The sequence below is a fragment of the Asterias rubens genome, chromosome 8, assembly GCF_902459465.1.
Source record: "Asterias rubens chromosome 8, eAstRub1.3, whole genome shotgun sequence".
NCBI lineage: Eukaryota > Metazoa > Echinodermata > Asteroidea > Forcipulatida > Asteriidae > Asterias > Asterias rubens.
The window spans coordinates 1,614,353-1,638,499 of record NC_047069.1 but is presented as its reverse complement, the minus strand read 5'-3'; the positions used below and the strand labels follow the sequence as shown (position 1 = coordinate 1,638,499).

The window sequence follows — 24,147 nt, the reverse complement described above, 5'->3', positions numbered from 1 at the left end:
CGAATCGAAATGCGGGAGAACTTTCGTCGTCAATGTAGCCAGTATTTTGACGGCGATTTACGCCGTGAAAGGCGAAAGTAGGGTGTACAAGAACAATATTACCATGGTAAGCAGAATGTACTTATTGTAATGTGTAATTTTGAAGGATAAACATGTTGTCAATTTTATGATAGGTTACGTTTTATTCACCATCATGATGACTCGATAGTGCATGGCCGCATTCGCATTGGATTAATGGTCGAGTCGTTCGCCGAGATCAATAAAAATTACAATTTTAGTTCATTCCTTTAATAGTAAAATCTATTTTCTTCTTAATAAATATTTATAGTAATAATATAAGTCATACCCTTTTGTTAAATTAATATTACTGTTTTGACTTTGGTACATTGCAAGAGATGCAAGACGTCTAGAAATTGTTTTTGAGAACTTGTCTTGTGAAACTTGAGCAAATTTAAATTATGCAGTTTTCACCCCTTCTTTAATTGTTTTTTTAATGGTTTTTCTTCCTTATAATAGCTGGCATGTCTGAAGTAACACTAACTTTAATACAATACACAATACTCCTAGAATTATATCGTGGGGTTGATTTGGCTGTCATACAAACATCATTATTGTCTATTTTGTTTATATTTAAAAGTTTTTGCCTTTCACGTTTTAAATTTAATAAGCACGGTCTACCTAAATTGATACTAATTTTGGACGAAAATTTTTGTATTTTTTCCTCTGAAAATTAGGGTATATTTAACATTGTCTTTATTTCCCTAGTGAGCTCTTGGTAAAAATAACCGTAACCGTAACCCTCCATCCCCCAACAACAGTACCGGTAGTGCTGGCAGAAAATTACAAACTACAAAGCAAAGCTCATACAAATTTAGCAAAATCAAATTTTATTTTGATCATTTTTGTCAGACAAGTGACCATATTTGCGAAATTGTGTCCCCTTTTAAAAATTAACACACATTCCAAAACATGGATTGAATCTTCAATGTGTAATAAATCAATCGAGAATACTTTTATTTTTTAAAGCCATTGTACACTTTCGGTACAGAATTTTTGGTTAAAGTTCACAGATTTACAAATACCTTACAGGGTTTACGGTAATGGTGAAATACTTCTCTTGAAATATTATTATATGAAATGCTTTACTTTTTGAGAAAACATTAAAACAATATCAATTCTCGATATCGAGAATTACGGATTTATTTTAAACCCATGTCATGACACCGCGAAACGTGCAGAAACAAGGGTGGGTTTTCCCGTTATTATCTCCCGACTCTGATGACCGATTGAGCCTAAATATTCACAGGTTTGTTTTATTTATATAGAAGTTGTGATACACGAAGTGTGGGCCTTGAGCAATACTGTTAACCGAAAGTGTCCAATGGCCACTCAGCCTTGACTCTAATATGGTTGTGACAAAGCGGCATGCCTAATACTGTAATAATAGGCAAGAGACTCTGACTGAGAGTACGAGTATGATGTTTATTGTATCAAGACTAAATCCAAGATGGCAACTTACACCAAGTGTTTACATGTGACACCCAACCAATACTAGTCACAAGAGGGCGGTATGACAATATACAATAGATGTGTATATGCTCATTCTACATTTACCAAGGAGAAAATGCCTTGGTGCCCTTGCCTTTTCAAAAACAAAGCATATGGGCCTGACTCATAGCACCACTTTTTGTTTCTCAACTTAGTGTAATATTCTTGGTTGGGTTTGGGTCCTTCTTCCTCACGTACGTGCGGAGTAGTAGTAGTAGGTTAATCGGGAGGGCTTGAACTTGAAGTTGACGTTGAATAATTAAAGTTCGCCACAGAACGAACAAATGACAAGTTGAACTCGAAAGTAAGTTGATGTCACGATAAATGATTTTATTAAGAGTTCTCTTCACGAACCCTCCTGTTCTCCAGTCTAGCTCGAAACTAAACTCCTCCTTTTACATTCCTTTTCTTTATTCCAAACCTTATTATTAATTATCTTCTAAATCACAATATTCTTAATTCCAAACCAACCGCGCGCACGCTCGCGCTTAGTAATTAGCTCACGCTTTGCAGTTGGTTTAGGGTAGATCACTACATTAGCATTACCATTCTTTATTTGTTAACAATTGTCACAAAACAATTAAATTTGTTGGGTTGTAGGCTAATAGTTAAATACTTACAGAAGAAGCTGACTGTGATTAACTTTTTATTTTATTTTAATTCTCTTACAGGAAACCAGCTGTCTAGAAAGAGGTAAGATAGTTTGTTTCAGGTGCAACTTGCCAAAGAATAATCAGGCCAAAAAATTAGTAATTAAAGACAGTGGACACTATTGGTACTTGTCAAAGACCAGTCTTCTCACTTGTATCTCAACATATACATATAATAACCAACCTGTGCAAACTTGAGCTCAATCAGTCGTTGAAGTTGCGAGATAATAATGAAAGAAAAAACACCCTTGTCACCCGAAGTTGTGTGCTTTCAGATGCTTGATTTCGAGACCTCAAATTCTAAACTTGAGGTCTCGAAATCAAATTCGTGGATACTTCTTTCTCGAAAACTACATCACTTCAGAGGGAGCCGTTTCTCACAATGTTTTATACTATCAACCCCTCCCCATCCCCATTACTCGTTACCAAGTAAGGTTTTATGATAATAATTATTTTGAGTAATTACCAATAGTGTCCACTGCCTTTAATTATTTGTGATATTTAGTCATTAATTATTTGTGATATTTTACTGTCGGTCACAGATATGGACCCAAACAACAAATGCCTTCATAAATTCTGTCCCAATAAATATGGGTGTGCTGTAAAGCCATTGGTTGAATCTCAGCAAGATTGGAGACAAACTGTTTTTAAAGTGCTTCAATTGAGCTGTGATTAACTATGTACAAGTACCAATCGTATCAAAGTGCAACAAATTTTGTGTGGAGCCAAATAGGACAAAAGGATATTGTCGGAATTAGGCCACACGCTAGACCAACTGTTTAGTTTCTAGGTTTGTTGATTAACGTTTCCATAAAAATGGTTTACAGTGATATGTGAGTGGAACAGACGTTAACTGTCAATATTCCTTTCAACTGCACAATAGACACTAGATTAAGATGGTTCCAGTGGTATAGACTTATTCATAGAATTCTAGGCACAAACAGTTTTCTTTTCAAAATCAACAAGCCGGACTCTAACTTATGTACTTTTTGTAATAATCAGGAGGGGACTCTTACCCATTTGTTTTGCTCATGTGCAGCCACAATTGTTTTTTGGACAGCTGTTGCTTCATGGATTAATTATAAGACTAAGCTAAACATCATCCTTGACCATGAAGCGTTTTTATTTGGCAAAAATCAGACTTTAAGTGTAAAGCTACTAACCTTATTTGATTAATTTGCCGTTTTTATATCTACAAACAAAATGAAAATGTCTAAGAGCAGACCATCCTTCTTGGTATTCAAAACAGAACTCACAAATTATTATGCCATGGACAATTTTATTTCCACTTGTAACAATAAGTTGGCCAGTGTCTATCATAAATGGGATTACTATTCTGTTCTTTTCCAAGATTAATGTTCTAAGTGTTAATTCTCTTTAAAAACGCTGTGTCTTGCTTTTACTATTACTGTATGTTTGTTCAGATGATCTGATGTACGACTGTGTTAAATGTTGTAAATAAACCATTATCCCCCGAAAAAAAAGGAAGAAGAAAAAAAATTGTGGGTGGAACCTTATTTTTGATCAGTCAAACAAACATGTAGTTTAGATTCAACAAAAACAACAAAAAAGAAATAAATATTTCCTTCCTATTTCCAGATTGGGAAAGCAACCAAAATATTGATCGGCGGCATCAGCTGTCGAGACAATGTTCGTTAATTGATGAAGGAATGAAGGGCGGGGCTGACCCGCTGCTGAGTCAGGAGCCAGGTAGTGTACTGCCCTCCTATGCAAGCCTCATGAACACTGATGTGGTAAGTAGAATTTCAAAGATCGGTAACAATGGTTGTCAAAATGTGATGCGATCAAGCAAAATGAGTCGCTGGTCGACCCAAGCCATTTTTTTGTTTTTAAAACATTTGAAAAGAGCATTTAATCTTCCTGCTTGCGCTCGGTTCACCAAGCAGGAAGTTGTGACTGTTGTAGTAGTTATGCCAGCAGTTGAAAAACTGTAGTCGTGATTTTACTAAGCAATCAATAGTTGCGACCACAACACTAGTAGCACAGGCCTACTGCCCACACTGTAGAAGGCTATAAAATGTCCCAATAAAGGCTTAGTTTAGGTTTAGGAAAACTACATTGATAAGACATTAAAAAGGAAGTTCTTTGCTTTGTGCCTGATCATCAAGGCTTTAAGGCAGTGGACACTATTACTCAGAATAATTATTAGCATCAAACCTTATTTGGTAACGAGTAATGGGGAGAGGTTGATAGTATAAAACATTGTGAGAAATGGCTCCCTCTGAAGTAATGTAATTTTCAAGAAAGAAGTTATTTTCCACGAATTTGATTTAGAGACCTCAGATTTAGAACTTGAGGTCTCGAAATCAAGCATCTGAAAGCACACAAATTCCTGGTATAAAAGTGTTTCCTCTTTTTCTTTTCAAACAGGCCATAGAAAACTGAAAAACACTGTACAAAAGTTATTACAATTGGCCATTTCCTCTTTGATTAGAAAGTTGTACATCTGTACACTTTTATCAGTGAGAGTTATGTATTTTATAGGTTAGTATTGGCGCTTTATTTCATTTTGGTCATGTGATTTGCCATGTAGTTTGCCATGTGATTTGTTCTTGTGATTTATCATGTGATTTTCCATGTGATTCTCAAGGGCCATGACTTTTCAGAGGACAAGTTGATGAACTCAGGCAACCTCTACAGTCTGTATCTCCTCAACTCCGACTCCAGCAGTGAGCAATTAAAGACCAGCGAGAACCTCTTGGAGACGTCTCTATCATCCTCGGCAGCATCTGCCAAAGATACGAAGAAGGACAATGGGGATACTGATGAGGAGATCGATGTAGAAACGGACGGGGTGAAGGACCCTAGCCCTGAGAAGGTGCTCGAGAATGGGCATTACGATGCGTTATTCGAGGGCATGCCATTCACTGAACTCAAGGGAAAAGAAGTCGGTAAGTATCTTGTTTTCTTAAGCCGTGTTCGCATTGGACTAACATGTTTACAGAGATTGAGTTCACATTCCAACAGGTGAAAATTACCAGCGTTCGCATTTAAAATAATGACCTGGGTAAACTACCGACATGACCGCAGTCCCGCAGGGGCCCCAAGGCATGTTTTCCTTGGTAAAGGGCACCCTATGAGGAAATAGTAAATTTCCACCGGAGTATTTCAAGGGCACCAAGGCAATGACGAGGGGCTTCGAGGCAGTCGCCTTCCTTGCCTCCGTGAAGTATCAGGTCTGTGACATGGAAACTAACCAACTAACTTAATAGATGTACGTGTGCACAGTAACTGGGTGAGATGTCATAATTCCTTGCACAGCAATAGGCCTGCTGTGATCATGACGACATAGCCCCGAGGCAGACAATGTCTACTGACCCATTTATCCCAAAAACGAACTTTGTATCAAAAACAGATTTTTGCCAAACGCGTATTGCCCAAGCTTAACTTGAATGTATTGATTTGTTTATTTATTCCCAAGATAGATTACTGTTAGTGTTAATTGTTTGTTATCATGTATTGCTATCTACAGTGTCTTTGATAGCTCTTTTCGAACAGTTCAAATGGTTCCTGTATAAGTAACAAACTGAACTGAACTTCATAGAGCTGCTTAACCACAAAAAGTGCCTTAACACAACAAAATGCTTACCAGGATAAGGTTACCAACCAACCTAAACTACAACATGTACAATTTATGACTGGTATCCTGCTCGTTTCAACTTAGCAGAAAATTGTTAAGCAATATTCTCTGCTTAATTCCAGCTCTATGAAATTGGACCCTGGATTGATAACTGATTGCCAAAGATCAATACTGTCTGTTCATTTGTTACAAAGTCTGGATAGTTAAAGGCTCTGGACTATTGTTAATTACTCAAAATAATTGTTAACATAAAAACTTACTTGGTAATGAGCAATGGAAAGCTGGAAATAGTAAAAAAAAACATTGTGAGAAAGTGCTCCCTCTGAAGTAACGTAGTTTTCAAGAAAGAAGTAATTTCTCTCTCAAATATTAAAATACTCCCAAGTGGCAAATACCAATACAAAGGTTTCCAGTGCCTTTAAGTTCTAATTATTATTGTTATTATTATTAATATGTGCTGTTTGATTACTCTTGTTTACCAGGTCCCTGCGCCTATTGTAACCTGTGGCGTACAATCCGCTTCATGTCCTACTGTGGCCGTTTCCCATTCTGCAGTGTGTATTGCACCAAGAAGTTTGCTGTGTATAAACGGGAGAGGGGTGAACTGTCGGAGAAGACACCAGAAGATATCAAAGCCATTAGGAAACTCAAAGTAGGTGTAGTTTTGATTCATTCCGTCAATCTAAATTATGACTGACCAAGCCCCAATTTCATAGAGCTGCTTAAGCACAAAATTTTGCTTAAGCAAAACAAATCCTTGTTTAGTAAAATCAGATTACCGACCAAGAATCCACTCAATTGTTATTCTTAGTAAACAACAGCTAAATACCAGTCACAAGCAATGTATATGTCATGAAATTTTGGCCAGTAACGTGTGTAAAATAAGCGAGCTATTTTTGTGCTTAAGCAAATTATTTGCTTAAGCAGCTCTACGAAATTGGCCTGGGCAAAATTAGTGACATTGAAGTCGCAACTAATGTTATATTCCCCAGATGCATTGCAGCATATTGTTTGCTGCATGCGCAATATAGTCAAATTGCGCTGAAAGGATTTGAAGGATGGTCTGATTGTGTTTCGTAAGTAACTTATGTTGTCGGGAATAGTCGTGAGTGAAACAATTGGTTCACCAAGCAGGAAGTTGTGACTGTTGTAACAGTCGTGCCAGCAGTTGGAAAACTGTAGTCGTGATTTGACTAAGCCCATACTGCCCATACTGTAGGAGGCTATAAAATGTCCCAATAAAGGCTCAGTTCAGGTTTAGGACAACTACAATGACAAGACATTGAAAAGGAAGTACTTTGCTTTGTGCCTGATCATCAAGGCTTAAGTTTCCTTCCGACTTTCTCTCTTGGTAATTGTGTAATCTGCAGTACAACTCTCATTAAAATTGGTTTGCGGTATTACACCATGTGTGTATCTACTTGCTAGATAGATTATGTTCTTTTGAGAACTTGTCTTGCTTTATATTCTACTACCGCGGAGTAGATTTTCAAAGTTCGGGAGACTTCTCAGTTCTGAAAAGAACTGTCTTTTCCTTTAGTGGATCGAGGGGACTCCTTGTTATAAACTCCACTACTACGGAGTGAGTTCTGAATTGGTCTTAACGTTATGACTAACTTGCTTTAATATAAAAATAATATCGAGGTTTTAATAGCGCACGTATCTACCAACGAGGTACCCAAGGCGCTGAGTACATACAAACTTTCAGAATGATAGGTTATTGCAGTGATGAATTCTGAGACCTAATTATGTAGCATCTTGTAAGGGTTTACAAGGTGCTACGGCGCATACAGCAGCCACAGCCAGGAACACAGGGCCAATCCCCTTATCTTTTCGGTAAGTGCACTGGGTTCTTTTACATGCATTACACAAGACATGGGCCCAACGTCTTTACATCCTATCTGAAGGACGAAGCAATGGTTAAGTGTCTTGCTTAAGGACACAAGTGTCACGGCTGGGGCAGCTAGGATTCAGACCCACGCTCTGCTGATCAGAAACGCCAGAGTTTGAATTCAGTGCTCCTAACTGCTCGGCCACGCTTTAGTCGTCGTCATTATAATGGTGTTTCAAATACAATCTTTTAATAATCCACAGGTTCCAACGTTGTTTGAGAAACACAAACCAAGACCCCTCTTCCCATCATCACAACCCCCTCCAGAGGGAGGAAGTAAACGCTTAGGCGTCTGCGCTAACGGCTCTGCTGGCAACGGAGAGAGCATCAAGCACTTTGACTGGCCTTCATATCTGGAGAGTCTCAATGCAGAAGCTGCGCCTGTGAAATGTTTCCATCATGTAAGTATCAAGTAGCTCTCTTTTACCTAAGCCACAATTAAATACTTGATTGTAAATGGCAAACCGGTGAGGGCAGAGATTGTTGATGTGAATGCTTAGCAACCTGTACACCCTTTTGGTTGCCGATGCTGCATAATCCAAAGGAGTTGAGATTGTTTCAGGAAAGTTTAAAGCCTGTGCCAAACTTCATGGCTCTGCGGTATTCTGCGCTTACGATCACCATTCTCCACTTGCAGAGCAAGCATCAAAATTTCTGGGCTACAATCCCGGCCAAAATGCTCGGGCCACCCTTTCCTGATACAACAGTTCCCTGTGCACTTCCCATTCACATTCACATTCACATTCAAGACATTTGCACCCCCCCCGCCCCCGCGTAAAATCTTTTGCTTAGCGCCAAAGAGAGGTAATAAAATTTCGCGTCACACAATGACGCTCGTACGAGTTGCTTAGCGCCATACAGGGGGTATTCAAGTTTGCTAATAACACAATGCGCTCTCTGTATGACCAATAAGGTTTGACTTAAGACATAGTGTACATGTGGTTGCTTTTTTGAATGTGTCTTTCGTCTTAACATCTGATTTGGTCAAGATGGACGACCCTTCCCTTCCCAAAACATCACTACCCCCATTGACCCAGCAATAAACACTCTCTGCCAGTCCCTCACCCGCCCCCACACCCCACCCCCACCCCCCCAAAAAAAAAAACCTAAACACCACTCCCCCCATAAAATAATCACTTTTAAAAATAGAAATTCACTTTGTTTGGACATTCATTATCTTTTCGAAGCGTTCTTTGCATGTTCAAAAATTTCAAAAAATCACTCAGACAATCCCGGACAAAATGCTTGGGCCACCCTTTCCTGATACAACAGTTCCCTGTGCACTTCCCATTCACATTCACATTCAAGACATTTGCACCCCCCCCCCCCCCCCCCGCCCCCGCTCAATGTTGACTGTAATTCGGAAGACAGTCGGCAAATGGAACCAACATTGAAAGGGGGCAGGGGGGGCCCAACGAGATATGGCCGGGATTGTAGCTTTGTAAGTGAAAAAATGCCTAATAACATGGAGTACGCACGCGCACAAGCAGAAAATCTCTGCTAACCCCTGAAACATGCTTGATGTAAGTGCAGAATTCCCTGCTTCCACAAGCACCGATTCTTTGCTTACGGTAAGCAGAGGCATTAAAATGGGCCCAGATGAGTAGAGGTAAATACTACAGCATTCTTGGACGTCTGCTTGGCTTGAAAAAGTCAATCACGAATGCGGATTGCAATAAAACGGTCTTAGTCAGCAGTCTAAGACCAGTCAGTTAAAGCCGGCTATCTGCCTTAGATGGTCTTAGCTTAGTCAGTCATTAAGCCTGTTGCAATAAGGCGGTCTTATAGATAAGTCGGTGAAAAGTAATGAAATACGAACAAATGTCCCATAATACTTAGCACTCTGCAGGCACTGGCTGTACCGCATTGTTCTTATTGCTTTGGTTTAAATCATCGGATATCAAATCTGTGAATTGTATAATTTTTACGTTTGGGAACATACATTTCTGATACAATCACCTTGATCATCATCATAATGCCTCCCATGGGTGTAATCTATTTCTAAAATAAAATCTAATCCTAGAGCTCTTTGTATCAAATTATCTTCAACTAACAAATGCAGTGCCATCTCTAAAAACCAAAACATAGACCGATTATAGCCAGCTCGGAGCAGGCTTAAGATTTAAGACTGGCTATAATTATAGACCGCGCTATTGCAATCGGTCTATAATTAAAGACTGTCTAAACGCGTCTTAAGTTAGCCGGCTATACGCATAGACTGGTTTAAGACCGCTTGGTGCAATCCGCCCCAGGTATAGCTAATATTATTACCTTTTTGAAATTCAACAAATATAATGCATTACCTAAACCTGGGGACAAAGGTAACTGTTCATTTTCATTTTCCAAAGTTTTTGAAGAGTGTTTGTGTATTTTCTATTAGGCTCCCCTTGCCAAGGAGTGGAAGGCAAACCTGATTGGTGCTCTAATAGAGGTCCACAATAGAGACCCAGGGGACACTAAAGACTGCTTCTGGGTCGCTAGAGTCATCAAAGTTGCAGGTAATTGACACAGACTTTAATAGAACTTGCCCTCAATTCAGTTTATATTATTTGTATTACTTAAATTAGATTGCACCCGTTTCAGACAGGCACACCAGAGCGCACCGGATTAAATAGACTATGATCGACTGTAGTTCGACCCATATAAATTTTGGTTTCAGAGAGGCGAAATCTAACATAACATTAACATTGGCTCGGCTCATGACAAGATCGACGTCTGCAACCAACAGTTGATCTCTTGACTTCTAGCGCATCCAGTCGCTCCTGACTGTTTTAGACGTTGAACTTTTCATTTACTTAATTCAGAATTTTGTTCCGCACGACTTTGGAGCGCCTGTTTGAAACAAATATTACTTAAAATTAAATTATTCACCTTGCTTCAGGCGATTGTGGCATGTCGTTGCTGAGTGGATAAGAGTATCAAACTTAAGCTCCGGTGTTTTTGATCAATGGGGTGTGGGTTTATGTCCTGGTCATGACACCTGTGTCTTTAAGCAAGAGGCTTAACCATTATTGCTTCATCCTTAGGATGGGACGCAAAGCCATTGGTCCGTTTGTTGTGTTATGCTCGTAAAAGAACCCAGTGTACTTATTATGAAGAGAAGGAGTTTGCCCGGTGTTCCTGGTTTGATTGGCTGCGTATTGTGACACAGCACCTTGTTAACCATAACATTGTGCTTAAGGCATAGATCTCATTCATCAAAGCGTAGCTCTGCACACCTTACAGGAAAAATACTGAGCACTTTAACATACTTATCGGGAGTGTATAAAGTGCTATTACGAACCCAGTATCAGTCTTTGGCCGAGTTCACACAAGGATCGTTTGTTGACTAGCATGTCAGTATGTGAATTGGTTTGAAAGCAAACATTAATCAGCAGATTTTGGTTAAAATACATATTTATTCTGGCTGATATTTTGTTTTTTAATACATAAATTTGTTTATCATAAGAGCAAGTGTGGACCTAGTTTGTAAGATTTGAAGGAGTTTTTCAGGCCTTGCTCTCGCAGAGATGAACTACCAGGCCTTGATTTACTGATCTGTAATTTTGTATTTGCTCTCTCTGTAGGGTATAAAGCTAAATTGCGATTTGAAGGGAATGGTATGGACTGCACCCTTGACTTCTGGATGCATCTGTGTACTGCTGAATGTTATCCAGTCAACGGTGCTGAGAAGGCTGGCAAGCAATTAAAACCACCAGCAGGTAAATATTCAACAATATCTCAAGTCAAAATTGTACTTCTGATTTTTCATGTGTGCTGTTTTTCACCTCATCAAGATCTCATGAAAATGGAAGTTTTCAACAGCCTTAAACTGCCATTCATAAATACCTAAGACGGTTTATCCGTTAGGATTGGTCGAGAGGGCATCACCTGGGAGTGTTTGAACGGATGATATAACACCAGTAAAAAGTGATAAAACATGGGCGTGACACGCGAGCTTGTACCTGTGCTTACAAGACAGTTTCTTCATTCTTATTGGTCGAGAGCAACGGCTGGAAAAGTTTCAAATCCTACTTGTTGTCATCATTGGTATGTACTTTGTTTATTGCAGATGTTCTAGCGAAACTTGGCAGCAACTGGCGAGAGCATACAACGAGAGTTGCTCACTCTGGAAGTCCAACATTCAGCGTTTCCAAAGAGAAGGTAAAACTTGCAGCTCAACATTCCTTGACTTTATAATTTTGTGTTTAAAGGATTCGGGTACTTTTTCAAAATGTCCACAGATTTACATTAAACTTACAGGGTTTGAAGGTAATGAAACTGAAAAGCTTCCCTTCAAATATTACTTACTGAGGTGCTGTAGTTTTTGCAAAAATGAGTAAAACCAGTTTCAAAATAATTTTCGTCTCGGGAAGACAAAAATTATTTTAGCATGTAAAATCCCATTAACCAGTTATGACATTATACCAAAACCATAGCATAACTGGTTAATACGTTTTTACATGCTAAAACTGAGACGAAAATTATTTGTCTTCCTCAAAAACTACAGCACCTCAGTAAGTAAAATTTCAAGGTAGGCTTTCTACTATCATAATCTTCAAACTGCTAAAGTTTAATGTAAATCTGTGGACATTGTGTTTTGTGTTAGGAAAAAGTACATAGACCCTTTAATAATAATTATAATAATAATAAACCTAACACTGATGTGTATTAAGCACTGGATAAAAAAAATTTAATTCTAGAGTTCTATGAAAAAAACCCACATTGGCAATACACTCTGGTGGGATTCTAACCCACAGCCTTTGCATTGCTACAGCAAATACCTTGCCACGAGACCAGGCTAGCCTGGCTACGGCCTTTGCATTGCTACACCAAATACCTTACCACGAGACCAGGCTAGCCTGGCTACGGCCTTTGCATTGCTACAGCAAATACCTTGCCACGAGACCAGGCTAGCCTGGCTACGGCCTTTGCATTGCTACACCAAATACCTTACCACGAGACCAGGCTAGCCTGGCTACGGCCTTTGCATTGCTACAGCAAATACCTTGCCACGAGACCAGGCTAGCCTGGCTACGGCCTTTGCATTGCTACAGCAAATACCTTACCACGAGACCAGGCTAGCCTGGCTACGGCCTTTGCATTGCTACACCAAATACCTTACCACGAGACCAGGCTAGCCTGGCTACGGCCTTTGCATTGCTACAGCAAATACCTTACCACGAGACCAGGCTAGCCTGGCTACGGCCTTTGCATTGCTACAGCAAATACCTTACCACGAGACCAGGCTAGCCTGGCTACGGCCTTTGCATTGCTACAGCAAATACCTTACCACGAGACCAGGCTAGCCTGGCTACGGCCTTTGCATTGCTACAGCAAATACCTTACCACGAGACCAGGCTAGCCTGGCTACGGCCTTTGCATTGCTACAGCAAATACCTTACCACGAGACCAGGCTAGCCTGGCTACGGCCTTTGCATTGCTACACCAAATACCTTACCACGAGACCAGGCTAGCCTGGCTACGGCCTTTGCATTGCTACACCAAATACCTTACCACGAGACCAGGCTAGCCTGGCTACGGCCTTTGCATTGCTACAGCAAATACCTTACCACGAGACCAGGCTAGCCTGGCTACGGCCTTTGCATTGCTACAGCAAATACCTTACCACGAGACCAGGCTAGCCTGGCTACGGCCTTTGCATTGCTACACCAAATACCTTACCACGAGACCAGGCTAGCCTGGCTACGGCCTTTGCATTGCTACAGCAAATACCTTACCACGAGACCAGGCTAGCCTGGCTACGGCCTTTGCATTGCTACAGCAAATACCTTACCACGAGACCAGGCTAGCCTGGCTACGGCCTTTGCATTGCTACAGCAAATACCTTACCACGAGACCAGGCTAGCCTGGCTACGGCCTTTGCATTGCTACAGCAAATACCTTACCACGAGACCAGGCTAGCCTGGCTACGGCCTTTGCATTGCTACAGCAAATACCTTACCACGAGACCAGGCTAGCCTGGCTACGGCCTTTGCATTGCTACAGCAAATACCTTACCACGAGACCAGGCTAGCCTGGCTAAAGGTAATAAAAACAAAGGGCGAAAACACTCTTTATCCCTGATGCATGCAGGGCTGTCCACAGTTTTTGAAGTAGCAGGTGAAAAAATATGAGTAGCTGGTTTCATCAAAGGACTGAGCAAGCGCGATCGCAAAGTGCGTTGCATTAACAGCAGCAGCCTGCGCTTCTGGACAACACTGTGCTTACATATAGCTAGCATCTATTCAGTTCTTTGAATTCGATGTAAAATTTCTTAGGTTTGAATTTGTCTCTGTAAGAAATTTGTATGCATTGCAGCTGTATTTATTTTAAATGTTTCTTGTTCTACAGTTGGAGGAGAGCCTCAAGTGCCCATTTAAGAAAGATATGCAGCTCGAAGTAATCTACAAACGACAGGTGTCCAGCACCTGTGTAGCAACAGTCAAGAAGGTCATAGCGGACCGAGTCTACGTGCAATATGAGAACTGTAAAGATCCAAGCAAGGATTTCTGGTTCCACCATACATCACAATTAATACATCCAGTGGGATGGTCGCAGCGAGTTCATCATCCCCTCATAGCGACAGCAGGTATGGACTACTAAGGGAATAAATCAGTAGGGAATGAGTTCGTTTAGAACTGGGATGGTCGTGGTCGTGTTATAAAGGACTGAGCCGAAGGCAGGGTTCTTTATCGCATGGCCATGACTCTGTTACACGCTGGGAGGGAGGGGGTTAATGCCCACCAAGACTTTGTGTTATTCAAAATGGGGAACTATAAACAAATCACGGCCTTTTCACACCGTTATATAAGACGCAGTGTTTTGTGTTTTACCTTTGGAAAGTTAGATACGCAGGAAATTACGGCAGGCATTATACATCTGTTTAAGATGGGTAGTTCATAGTTTAATTTATTTCCGCTCAATCATTTAAAATGACAATATATAACATTACAGGAGAAATAAACCTTAATAGATTAAGGTGGGGAGGTCTCTTAAAAGCAAGCTTGTTGTATGTGGAGACCCCCCCCCTTGAAATTGTGTACATACATATATATATATCTATGAGGAAAAACAATGCAAAGTATAGACGCTCTTTTAACTTCTTTATATATTTCTTATATCTGTGCTCGTAGTACAGGGGGGTTGCATGTAATTCAAATTCTATGTTGAATAGTGTTGGTACAAAAATCAACATTTTCTTCAGTCACTTTTTAACCTTAAGTGCTCTATAAGAACTGTGTACCCTTATTAATAGTTTGAAATGTCTTGACTTGTTTTCATGTTATAGCGTATAAGGCTGAAGCTTTGGACAAAGGAAGAAAAAAGAAAGGAGGCTCCCGCGATGCACCATGGGAAATCTTTCATTTGGTGAGTCTTCTGCTCAGATTGAATGTATTGAATGTATTGAATTTCCTAAATTTCTAATTGGAGAAAGCTCTGTCACCGAAGCATGTTTTCACATGAGGATCAGGCATCAGTTGAAGGTGAGAGATGTGGAAGATCGGAGCCGGGTAGAAGTAACTCAATTGCAATTTTTTTTCTTTTTTCTCTCTTTTTAATCAGCCGAAACCCATTCCCGATGAGCAGAACTTCTGTGTAGGTATGAAGCTAGAAGCCATCGATCCCTTGAAGCTCGGTAGTATCTGTGTAGCTACAGTGGTACAAACCCTTGGTGATGGCTACCTCATGATAGCTATTGATGGATGTCTACATGATGTCGCTAGCTGGTTCTGCTACCATGCAACGTCGACGTCACTACTGCCGATTGGCTTCTGTGAATATCACCAGATTGAGCTGATCCCTCCGCGAGGTAGGCAATCGTCCTTCCATCGAACAGGAACCCAGGGTTCTTCTTCTTTTCTAGTGTTGCATTATACAATAGACCGATCCAGTAGGCTCCGCCCACGATGCACGTGTGAGCAAGAACATGTGGGGCTCTCCAATGCCTTTCTCTGCACAACTCTGCCGCGCGCGCCAAGATACGCGCACGCATGTTACACCTTATTTGTCGGACCTTCGTTGCATTGTGATTGGTCAATACGCAATGGGGCGGAGCTTAGTGGATCGGTCTATTGTTGCGCGCTGTGACGGGGTACATGGCATTTTGTACACCCGAGGCGAAGCTGAGGGTGCCATTTTCCCTGGAGGGTGTACAAAACCCCTAGACCCCAATCACAGCATGCAACAATTGTTTTGTTATACCTTGGTAACATTAATATTCCTCTTCTCGAAGTTCTGTTGTTATCTTCAACCATCATTATGACGGAGTATTCATTGTTTAATAAGCAGACGAACAAGAAACAATTCCTGACTGTTCCCTCGAACCCGCGGGTGATTCGTACACAGTGCTGGAAATCGACCAACACTGGGAACGATCAAGGTGATGTACACCGGTGTATACACTTTTCATGTTACCCGACCCCGAGCCATGTAACATGCGTATTTGTTGCACGGCACGTGAATCGTTCTCGACCAATCAAACTTCACAATATGTTACCGAGGTATAACAATCATGATTGAAGAAAGTCGCACTGTCAGACACACTGGTTGCCGGTTGAGAAATGTGTTGTACTTAAGATTCTTATCATGTGGTTTAAAAGCACAGCGTAATCTTGCTCCATCTTATATGTCAGATCTAATCCATAAGCACAATTCAGAACCTTCACTTTGTTCATCATTTCATCATCACAAACCTCCTTGCAGTACCTATGGAGACTGATCCTTTGTGGTTTCGGCTCCAGCTCGGTGGAATTCTCTGCCCTTGACAAACAGGAATACATCTTCATTTTATGATTTCAAGAGAGCCTTAAAGACACATCTTTTCTTACAGTAGTGGACCACTTCTTGTTTGAGTGGTGGTATTCGTTATATTTATAGTATGTGTTATTGTAAATTGTTAGGCACCCTTTTGTAAAGCGCGTATTATGGAACTAAGTATTAATTATTTTTATTTGGATCAGCATATTTTGCGTGTATGTTTCCCGGTCTGTTTTAATATACACATATTTAATCCGTATTTTTGCAGGTTATGATGGCAAGTTTGATTGGGATGACTACCTCAGAGTAAGCAACTCCATAGCTGCACCAGTAGAGCTTTTCCATCAGGTATAGTACAGTATTGATTTTGTACTATTTTTACAACGTCGTGGGGTACAATCAACAGAACACTTTAGCTTTAGGCTGTTCTGTATGGCTTCTGACTTGCCCCACAGAAAAAAGATGTTAACAAAATATGGAGACCGCCAATAAAGAGCTAAGTATCTCACTTGGTAAAGCGCCGGCACGTTAACAGGGTTCAAATTTTGGGGGAAATATCCACAAGACTGTTAAGCTCAAAACTTTTACTGGACCAGAGAACTTGATACAAGACAGTATCAAAATGAGAAGAACACTATCTAAACAAATGGTGCTTGAAGCTTTGCATGGTGTGGAGAATAAGAGTAACTATAAATATTAATATGAATAGTAGACTTGCGGGTACAACCATGTGTAAAATCTCTTTTGAGGGAGTGTTGACTCTGAAAAGAGCCGTTGTGGTTTTGACATTTCGAACAGTATACTCTGTTCATCTTCAGGAGAAAACGAGCGTAAGTTTACTGGCATGACACTAAAATCACTGGCATCGGGCCTGCAGTCAAGTGTTCGAGCCCTGGTTAATCCAGAGGTCAGTAGTTCAATCTCGCTCTGTCATTTTTTTAGTTTTCAATTCCAAATCGTTTCAAATTTCTCTGTCAGTTGTCCTTGAGGTTTAACATTTGATAATTGTTGTTTTGATCACATACTTGTTTTCTTTTTGCTGTAATGTAGAAGAAAATCGACCCTTCATTCCGTGTCGGACAAAAGCTGGAAGCAGTAGATTTGATCGAGTCTGGCTACATCTGCACAGGAACAATCCTCAAGATTGCTGGCCCACTGCTGAGAGTAAACTTTGACGGATGGGACCATAGTTACGACCAGTGGCTGAACTGTCTATCCCCTGACATCTATCCCGTTGGTTGGTGCGAGATGGTCGGGTACCCACTGCAACCGCCCAGAATTCATGGTGGGTGAAATTTGACATCTCCTCCCTTGACCCCTGCTGTTGATTTCACCAAACTCTTCTTAAAATATGATTAATATTTGGACTTGGGACGAGTTAAGTTCTGTAACAACACTAGTTAGGACGCATCCTAAGTTAGAACAAGTTACTCGTCCCAAATCCAGATAGAAATGATCCTAGCATTTTGTTAAATTGGCTGCAGAACTCGCGTTCCTAAATCATGATTATGGGGAAATTTATGGAGCGCAAAACTTTCTTAGCACTTGCATTTGTTATTGAGATTGAACAAATATGAACGTACTCTTTGAGACAATTCAAGACTTTGTTGTTTATAACATGCGTGCAACCTTTCTTCGGGGGGATCAGCTAATATCCTCTTTTGTAATCTCAGTTTTACCATTCAAAATTCAAAAGTTTTGTAATTTCCTTCTTTTTTTTTTTGTGAAGTTACAGCTGCATGTTTTGGGGGAAAAATTTCAAAGTACATATTTTTAATCTAGAACTGTTTTTCAATTTTTCTTGCAGATCCAATCGATCACATTCTTCCAACGCCTGTCTGCAAGAATGGAAAGAAACTCAAATCTACCTCGTCCCTGAATTCACTTGTAAAAAGAAGTGAGTATATGTTAGTTTCTTTTGATAGCTTATTGTTAAGTGTAAAATACTTTCTTCTATTTAAAGGCAATGGACACTATTGATAATTACTCAAAATAATTGTTAGCATAAAAACGTACTTGATAACAAGCAATGGAGAGCTGTTGATAGTACAAAACATTGTAAGAAACGGCTCCCTCTGAAGTAACATAGTTTTTGAGAAAGAGGTAATTTCTCACTAAAATATTAAAAGACTTCAGGCCTGAAGCCCTTTTAAGGCATCTGAAAGTACACAAATTTGTGCAACAAGGGTGTTTTTTTCCCCGTCATTCTCTTGAAACTTCAATGACAAATTGAATAGAAAATTTGACAGATTTGTTGTTTTATACACATGTTGGGATACACTAAGTGAGAAGACTGGTCTTTGACAATTACCAAAGGTGTCCAGTGTCTTAAACATTTAGGCTTGTCTTAAAGACCCTTCCCATGAATTACATTCACGCATGCGTACAGACCACCATAGCGATGTTCACTAAGCAGACGCACTATCGCGTCTGCATCTTTGTCTGCACAGCCATTTAGCCGGATTAAAACAGCGCGGTGTTCTCTCATTTTGCCAACCAAAATGTTAGTGCGCACGTGCTATGTGCATATTTCATGGGTAAGGTCTATTACCAAAGGTGTCCAGTTCCTATGAAGCAAAGGAATACTAACTTTGACTTATTGTTGTGATTGTGTCCTCTCCACAGAGCGTTCCTTGAGTGGTTCATCTGGAAGTCTAGAGATGACCAAGTCCATCTCAAGCATGGTTGAAGCCATCTATTCCTTCTCAGATACTGAAGATCAGGTCCCAACCAAACTACCTAAGGTCTCAAAGAAGGACAAATCAACCAAGCATAGTAAGAAGGAGCGCAAAGCTGCATCCTTGAAGGATAAGAAGTCGTCAAAGTTGAAGAACCACTCAAAGATCAAACATAAGAACAACAAGAATAACACCAAAGGTGATCTGCAAGCGCTGCTTTCTCAGTCCACCCCAGACTTGGGCAGAGTCAATAGCTTCTTATCCAAGAAGGCAAAGGAAGGCAGCGACGGCATGTACACTTCCTTGTCGGAGAGCTGCTTGACTCTGAAACTGCTTCCAGACTCTCCGCTCTCGCCAAGTCTAGACTCCTTCCCTTCACTAAGCAACGGAAGTACAGGTTCCTTTCTCCATCAAGGTCTGCAATTGGATCCGTTGCAGATGCTGCCTCTAGATTCAGGCTTCCAGTCTGTCCTGGCAAAGAAGAGTTGTAGCTCTCTGATGACCAACTCCGATATGATGCACAAAATCAAAGTAGAGCAACCAGTAAAGACACACGAGTCTGCGAACAGTGTGGTAGTATCGTCCAAACACTCGCATAAAGATCACGCGGAACTATCTCACAAATTTCCATTTCTGAACTCCAAGCATGACGGCTCCAAGCATAAGAGCAAAAAGTCAAAGAAAAACAAAAAAGTCCGTGATAAGGATAAGAGCCGGAAGGAGAAGAAATGCAAAAAGAAGGAGAAAGAGAAGAAACGGAAATCTGAGGCACTCGAGAAGAGCCTACTTTATGAAAAGAAAGCATCCCCAGAAGGCAAGACGAGTAAACTTGCAGCCCTTCTGAATCTCCCTGGACAAATCCACTTCCCAGACAACAAGCCATTAATTAATGGTTTCCTTAATGCATCATCTCGAAGCAGTGTGCCCTCTGTGCCTCCAAAGCCAAAGACTATGGATCTAACGGAGCAAGATCCTTTCGCTTTCGAAACGGAACAAGAGATCGCGGAGAAATTACTAGCGAAACAAACTCTAGCCACAAAGACATCAACAACGCAAGTCAAACCAGCCGCGTTGAACAGTTGTGCGTCTGATGTACCTCCAAAGAAGTCAACCGTTAAGAAACAGCGAGTGAGTAAACCCAAGCGACGGAATAACTCTATGCAACAACTTTTATCGGGAATGACCGCCTCTCAGGGTGCTGGGTCATTTTCAGAATCCAACCGTTCTTTCAGTGAAACCATCAAGCACGAAGATGCAATATTATCAGCCCAACCCTCAACCCCTCATTTGACCCAAAAGACAATATCCGCATCTTTGTTCTCCAAAGCGCAGACGCAAAGTCTCGTGAACAACAAGTCCGTTGTCGAGCGGACGCATACCCCAGCCTTGATGGAGTTAAGGAAGCTTCCCATTAATATCCTCCCTCAGGACGCTCAGCGCCTGCTGCGAGCCATCCAATGGCAAGACTCTAACCTTCATCGTGAATTCATAACCCACAGTACCTCCACAACTCCCTTCGTACCAAGTCGCAGCAGCTTGCCAAGTTCCCAGTTAGCGGAGACCCAGCATTCAGAGCCAGCAGTACAGGTATCTGCTCTGAGGCAAAGCCCTCAGACGGTTCCCCCTTTGATTAATCCCATTCGGATATCACCAGTGCACAGCCCAGCCGAGGGGATTATCTCACACCGAATGCCGATGATGACAACAAACCCCAAAAAGCAAAGCTTTGATCAACTACCACGGTTGAACCCTCAGGAAATTGTCGCCATGTTGCCAGTGAGCTCTCCGAAAGAAACACACCATGTCCAGAGAATAGTGGATGGACAGAACAAACCCATGCTCATATCATCTATGTCATCCTTGAAAAGGCAAACCCCTACTGTCATGTTGGCAAAATGTAGGGCAAGTACAAGTGATGTAACTTTGTCAAATCAGAGACCTTTCTCAAGTACTGGCGCCCTATTAAGCCAACAAACTTTGGTCAGTCTTCATTCAAAACTAAGCGGGAATAATGTACCATGCCCACAGGTAGTGGCAAGCCCCCATGCTTCCCCCACTATGAACACGTTACCGATTTCCAGTCCGCATGCTATGGTACATCCGCAGTTCATTACAAGACCACAGACACTTTCAAGTCCAAAGGACTCAACGCCAAGCATTATGCTGGGTTATTCTCATCATGCTGCCCATCCACTACCTCTATCGTCTCTCAATGGGCAATCCAAGAAGGAGCAACACCATGTTAGTCCGGCCCCTCATAAATCCCCAGTTAGCGGAGGACCTCCAGGTACACCAAACATAACCCATAGACTTCCTCCGCTTGAAACACTCTTAAAAAGCCTGAATGCTGGGACTAAACCGATCAGCCCCACACCCGGGATTAACGTCTCAATGAACAGTCATGGTGGCATGTTGTCGCCTTCTCTGCGACCCGCCAGACCAAGGCTTGCAAGACCTCATAGCTTTCCAGATGCTTCAAACTTCCCAAACTTATCCTTAAATCGTCCGCCATCATTAAATAACTTCACGTCATCCACTGCAAGTTTTCCATACTCCTCAGCAAGCTACTTGACAACCATCCCGAAACCCACCTCAACTGTAACCAGTGATACCATCTCAAGCCATCCAATCAAATCCAAGAATCCGTCTTCCTCACCGGTGATTTATCCAACATCAAGTAGACCCAAAACCTCTTCCACGTTTAAACCGGCAACGCCAAGCTTCCCTACCTCACCCTCCAACTCCCAAGCGTCCTGCACGTCTAGCTTCAAGCTAACAGGCTTTCAACCTACCTCAGGTACACTCCCAATGAGTGTCCCATCCAGCAAATCAGGAAGCACCTCCTCGGAAGCATCCAACCCAACCAAGGTACCTTCAAGTCCCTCGTCCAATTCCTCGCCCCGTAGTAACCCAGCCACGCCCAAGAGTACCTCCAACACCTCAAGGAGTAACCCCCCAACCCCAGGCACCCCAACGGAGTCTGGACCTGGCTGCATCGTGGAGGAGTTTACTTTCCAGCGGATGGTGAGACCAGAGATTGGAATAATGAATCCATGGAAGTGGGGTATCTGTGAAGTCATCCAGTTTCTTATTGATGCTGGGGAGAGAGGTTGTGTAGAAACGTTCAGCAAACAGGTGAATATTTTTTCAGCTAAATAATTGTTTAATTTTTTAGTGTTTTTTTCTTGTTTAAACTTGTTTTAACTTGTTTTATCTTGTTTTATCTTGTCTATTTCGTCTTTTGACAGATTGCATATTGTTTAGGGGGAAGGCGCACATTTTGTTTACACTTGAAACATAACCTTTAGAATTCATTTGAGCTGGTTCTCATGTATTTAAGAAAGAAAAAAATAACTAGTGACAGATTCTGTTCTGTAATGGTTTCATTCTTTTATCTTTTGTCTTGTTAGCCAAGTGAAATAAGATCAGAATTATACACAAAATGCCAAGATGTACATTTCTTGTACATGAGGATGGACCTTTTTATCATTATCGTTGTCATCTTACAGATATTCCAGACTTTTATCTGAATTCAGACTTTTAAAAGTCTACCGGGTGAACATAAAATGCTGTATTTTTCTCGAAATAAAATAAGTTAGGCTCTTTGATCTACTTCTCTAGCACTGAAGATACCATTCCAAAAAGCTCCTTGGAATCTATAACTCCAGGGGCCGATTTTACAAAGATTTAGGACTAGTCCTAGGAGATATTAAAAACTTAAGGCTAGTCCTAAGTTAGGATGACTATTAAATCGTCCTTACTCGAGACAAGTCTTAACTCTGTGAAATCCACCCCATCCCAGGGGTTACACAAAATGGAAATGCCATCAATTCAATGTACCTCTTAAAGGAACACGTTGCCTTGGATCGGTCGAGTTGGTCTATGAAAAGCGTTTGTAAGCGTTTGTTATAAAATGTATATGATTAGAAAGATATTTTAAAAGTAGAATATAATGCGTGGTTTTCCTTTTACCTCGTCAAATATCACGGTCGGCCATTTTATGGGAGTCAAATTTCATAAAGAGGCGACCGTGTTAGTTCGCAAAGTAAAAGGAAAATCACGCAATTTCGAGGCAATTGAGTGTGGATCATTATATTCTACTTTTAAAACACCTTTCTAACCCTATGAATTTAATAACAAACGGTTACAAACGCTTTTCAAAGACCAACTCAACCGATCCAAGGCAATGTGTTCCTTTAAGATCTGGAGCCAAGTTTCAGACTTTGGTATCATCAATGACTCTCACCACAGCATCTTATTACTCAACATATACATGCACCTTATTTTTGTTTGCAGAACATTGATGGCAGAAAGTTCATGTCGTTGACCAAGGAGCAGATAGCAAAGCTAACTGGAATGAAGGTAGCTCCATCATTGAAGATATATCAGCAGATAGTCCGTCTTCGAAATCTCTTCCCGACGGCTGAATCATAAAGGTTAATCTGTTCCAGCTTTTGTTATTACAAACATTTTTGTCTAGTTCCAAACTGACGTGGAAAATTTGTAACCAGCACTCAGTTTAAATTTTCCATTTTCCAACTCAAAACAAGGGGATGTTACTGATTGGCAAACACTGGGAAAACTACTGCAAAACAGCAAATACCAGTGTAACTTCTGGTGCGATTTGGGAAGTTTTTCTGTTATTTTCTGTTAGTTTCAGGTATTTTCTGGTTTAAAGTAACACTAAATAAGTGCATAAGAATTGTTTACACAATCCATGACAAAACCTACACGCTGAAAACTTGATTGCTGCATTTTATGTTTTTGTGTTTTACATACTTGTGAAACAAATCATGTACCATACAAAGCGCTGAATTTACTTCCCAAAGAAGAAACTTCATTATCACATATCAAATTGACGTTTTGTGGAATCCAAACTGGACGCACATTTTTCAGGCCTGCGTGCTTCATTTTGTTATGGCAAGGGGCACCAAGGCTTTTTCTCCTTCGTAAAGGACTTCCTGTAATGAGGAAGTTGTAAATTTCGACTGGAGCATTTCAAGGGCACCAAGGCAATGACCAGGGGGCATGGGGGCAATC

General features: G+C 40.9%; 1 protein-coding gene across 1 annotated transcript; it reads left to right on the top strand.

The window, feature by feature from the left end:
• The first annotated feature begins 4 nt into the window (after window positions 1-4).
• Window positions 5-24,147, top strand: LOC117293372. Its single transcript, XM_033775671.1, has 17 exons — window positions 5-106; window positions 2,220-2,241; window positions 3,798-3,952; window positions 4,810-5,110; window positions 6,282-6,451; window positions 7,894-8,091; window positions 10,071-10,188; window positions 11,257-11,391; window positions 11,742-11,833; window positions 14,024-14,261; window positions 14,961-15,040; window positions 15,236-15,482; window positions 16,698-16,777; window positions 17,480-17,714; window positions 18,237-18,326; window positions 19,055-22,242; window positions 23,404-24,147. Exons 1-17 carry the CDS (start codon window positions 104-106, stop codon window positions 23,539-23,541), a joined length of 5,490 nt encoding a protein of 1,829 aa, XP_033631562.1. The 5' UTR covers window positions 5-103; the 3' UTR covers window positions 23,542-24,147.

Bases quoted from the DNA above. Each gene is read 5' to 3' on its own strand.
- LOC117293372 (XM_033775671.1), top strand. The intron at 5,111-6,281 runs GTAAGTATCTTG...CTTGTTTACCAG, and splicing joins ACTCAAGGGAAAAGAAGTCG to GTCCCTGCGCCTATTGTAAC. The intron at 6,452-7,893 runs GTAGGTGTAGTT...AATAATCCACAG, and splicing joins AAGCCATTAGGAAACTCAAA to GTTCCAACGTTGTTTGAGAA.